Source organism: Excalfactoria chinensis, unplaced genomic scaffold, assembly GCF_039878825.1.
Source record: "Excalfactoria chinensis isolate bCotChi1 unplaced genomic scaffold, bCotChi1.hap2 Scaffold_368, whole genome shotgun sequence".
NCBI classification, from domain to species: domain Eukaryota; kingdom Metazoa; phylum Chordata; class Aves; order Galliformes; family Phasianidae; genus Excalfactoria; species Excalfactoria chinensis.
In genome coordinates, this window is record NW_027315656.1 from 16,794 (window position 1) to 20,000 (window position 3,207).

General features: G+C 70.0%; 1 protein-coding gene across 1 annotated transcript; it reads left to right on the plus strand.

The window, feature by feature from the left end:
- Positions 1–627: 627 nt before the first annotated feature.
- Positions 628–2,615, plus strand: LOC140264968 (uncharacterized). The gene is made up of 3 exons (XM_072360854.1): positions 628–777; positions 1,344–1,928; positions 2,097–2,615. Exons 1-3 carry the CDS (start codon positions 628–630, stop codon positions 2,118–2,120), a joined length of 759 nt encoding a protein of 252 aa, XP_072216955.1. The 3' UTR covers positions 2,121–2,615.
- The last annotated feature ends 592 nt before the right edge of the window (positions 2,616–3,207 follow it).

The window sequence follows — 3,207 nt, forward strand, 5'->3', positions numbered from 1 at the left end:
GGTCTACCCGGTTAACAGCGGCACTCGGGCACGACGGCGCAGGCTAGGGGGCGCTGCCCGTGCGACTCGACTAGGTCGGCAGGGTCTACCCGGTTAACAGCGGCACTCGGGCACGGCGGCGCAGGCCAGGGGGCGCTGCCCGTGCGACTCGACTAGGTCGGCAGGGTCTACCCGGCTCCGAGCGGCACTCGGGCACGGCGGCGCAGGCTAGGGGGCGCTGCCCGTGCGACTCGACTAGGTTGGCACGGTCTACCCGGGTCCGAGAGGCACTCGGGCACGGCGGCGCAGGCTAGGGGGCGCTGCCCGTGCGACTCGACTAGGTCGGCACGGTCTACCCGGTTAACAGCGGCACTCGGGCACGGCGGCGCAGGCTAGGGGGCGCTGCCCGTGCGACTCGACTAGGTCGGCAGGGTCTACCCGGGTCCGAGCGGCACTCGGGCTCGGCGGCGGCGGCGGCTAGGGGTCGCTGCCCGTGCGACTCGACTGGGTCGGCACTGTCTACCCGGCTCCGAGCGGCACGGGCTCGGCGGCGGTGGCTAGGGGGCGCTGCCCGTGCCGCTCGATTCGGTCGCCACGGTCTACCCGGCTCCGCCCCGGACTCTAGAGGTCGCTGCCGGACAGGCTCGGATGCGGCCCGGCCCACCCGGAGGAAGCGCGCGTGCGCGAGCCGGGGCCGCGCCCACCGGGAGGGCCGTTGGTGATGGAATTCCGGCCGGTCTGCCGGAAATCCGGGACGGCGGTCGGCCCGGACGGCGCGCGGTCGCTCGCCTCGGCGGGGTAAGGATGGAAGAACAGCGGGTAGACGGCAGCGGTCGGCAGAGAGGTGGGCCGGCGGGAGGCGCGGGGTGGCCGCGGGGGCGGGGGCGGGGGCTCGGGCGCGGGCGGTGGCGCGGGCGGGGGCGCGGGCGGGGGCGGGGGCGCGGGCGCCGCCGTTGCCGAGTCGCGCTCGTTCGACTCTTCCGGTCCCCGGGCTCGTGCCGAGGGTGCCGGGGGGTGGGGGGGGTTGGAAGGATAAATGGGAAAATGTAAAAAGTCCCGCGGCTCTCTCGGCCGGCGTGGGGGGGTGCGGGGTGGGGGGGCACTGGTTGGAGACCGGGTAAAAGAAGGAAAGGAAGATGGCGGGTGGGGGGGGGGAGAGAGAGCGAGAGAGAGCGAGAGAGAGCGAGAGAGAGAGCACGCGCCAGTGGAGACCGTGGTGGAAAAGAAAAAAAAAAAAAAAAAAGCGAAAAATCGATCTGATTTCACCGGCAGCCGGGCCGCGGCGCGGCGGGGGTCTCCCGCCCGAAGCGCCGAGGGGGGGGTGGGCCTCCCACTTATCCTGCACCTCTCCCGTCTCTTCGCAGCGCCGGACTAGAGTCGAGGTCACCGGGGTCTTCTATTCCCCGCCGATTCCGCCGAGCCCGTTCCCTCGGCTGCGATTTCGCTGGACGGTAGGTCGGGACAGAGGGGACTTTGTTCCTCTTCTGCCGGAGCTCTGGCCGCGGCGGAGGCGGTTCCCGCCTCGGACCCCGCGGCCACGGAGGCGGAGGCGTTTCCGGGTGGGGGAGGACGCGAAGGGCGGGGGGGGAACGGGGGCTCGCTCGGCAGAAGCGGCCCGTGCGAAAGGACGCTCTCCGCGGATTTTTCTTGACTCGTCCCCTTTCTTTCCCACGCGACGCGCACCGGCCTACGGGCGCCCGAGGGCGGCAGCAGGCGCGGTCGCCCCCAGGAGGTACGCGAGAAGGCCTAGCGCGGGGTACCGGCGACGAGACCTTCTCCGACGAATCCTCGCGCGCTCCGACGGGACGACTCGGAGGCTTTCGCCGCCGTTTACCCGCGGCGACGGCATCCCTCAGCCCTTCTCCGTCTGTACGGGGAACGGGTCGCCGCGGCGCCGGACCTCTGACGGATCGGCCGAGGCGAGCGTCGGGTCAGCTGCGGGAGCACAGGTGAGAGTCGTTTCGCCGCGTGTCACGGGTCACCTAGATTTACCCGTGCCCGCGACGGGGGCCGCCGCCGCCGCCGCCCCGTCGGGCCCCCGGCCCGGAAAGGGAGGGGAAAAAGGGGGGCGGAAAAAACAGCGGCAGCAATCTAAGGGGGAAAACTTCTTTTACTAGATACGGTGTCGGAGCACGAGGTAACGTCGTAGAATACGATCTCGTCGAGGCTCGTCCGTCGAACGAAACAGAGAGAGAGAGAGTCCCCGAAAACCCAGAGGCCTGCTGTGAACTCCAGGCGACGGACGCGGCCGGAGCGCTCCTCGCGCCCCGAGAGTCAGAGAGAGAGGGGGAGAGAGAGAGAGAGAGAAGTCCAGCCTGGGAGCGAGATAATCCTCCTCCCGCGAGCTATCTCTGGCCGCGACGTCCCCAGGGATACGTAGACGCGTAGCGCGCGCGCGCGACGTCGCGACGTAGAATATCGAGAGCGACGCCGCGAAACCGCGACGCCGCGCTCCCGGAAAAGGGTGGAGCTCGACTCCGCTTCCTCCGGACCTCCTCGAAGGGCCGAGCGCCGCCGAGGCGGCGCAGCATCTCTCGGAGACGGCTCCCCGGCGGAGACGGCCTCGGCGTTCCTTCCCGGCGAAGGCGTCCGCATCGGTGAGTTTTTCCTCCTCAATAAACGTTTGGATATCCGTTGCCGTCCTCGTGTCCTTCCGCCTTCCGCCGTCACACCGGATTCCCCTCCGGCTTCCCCCTTTGGAGCCGGTCGAAAGCCCTTCGACCGGTCCGGAGAGCCGCCGGCCGGTTAACCGGCGCCCGTGCGGGGGCCCCGCTCGCTCGGGCGGAGTCCATCGCGAGCCGGTTCAGAGCCGGTTTCCTTCCCAAAGGCCGGCCCGAGATCGGCCCCGAGGTCCTGAGGACGCGGGCGAGCTGCTGCCGCCTCCGCTCGCTCGCTCGCTCGCTCGCTCACCGAAACCACCCTCTGCTTCCTGCCAAGGAAGGGCATTCCAAGCACGGCAGCTAGACCTGAGCCTAGCGATCGTCAAGGCCCCGCCGCACCCGCCTCAGACCGGAGGCCCCCCCCCCCCCCCCCCCCCCCCCCCCCTTCCGCAACGGGAAGCTCTCGCCGGCTTAGCCGAGTCCAGACGCCCCGCCGGCAGCCTCTAGCTTCCGCCGCTTTGCAACTGCGGTCGCTGGGAGCCGGGCGGACCAGACAAACAAACGAGCAGGCGAGCGACCAACCGACCAAACAAAAAACCCCCGCGAAAAAAACAAAACAAAACAAAAG

Excerpts from the sequence above, each read along its gene's own strand:
- LOC140264968 (XM_072360854.1), top strand. The coding sequence starts at position 628 with ATGCGGCCCGGCCCACCCGGAGGAAGCGCGCGTGCGCGAGCCGGGGCC. Across the intron at positions 778-1,343 it reads CGGTCGCTCGCCTCGGCGGG|CGCCGGACTAGAGTCGAGGT; the intron begins GTAAGGATGGAA and ends GTCTCTTCGCAG. Across the intron at positions 1,929-2,096 it reads GGTCAGCTGCGGGAGCACAG|ATACGGTGTCGGAGCACGAG; the intron begins GTGAGAGTCGTT and ends TTCTTTTACTAG.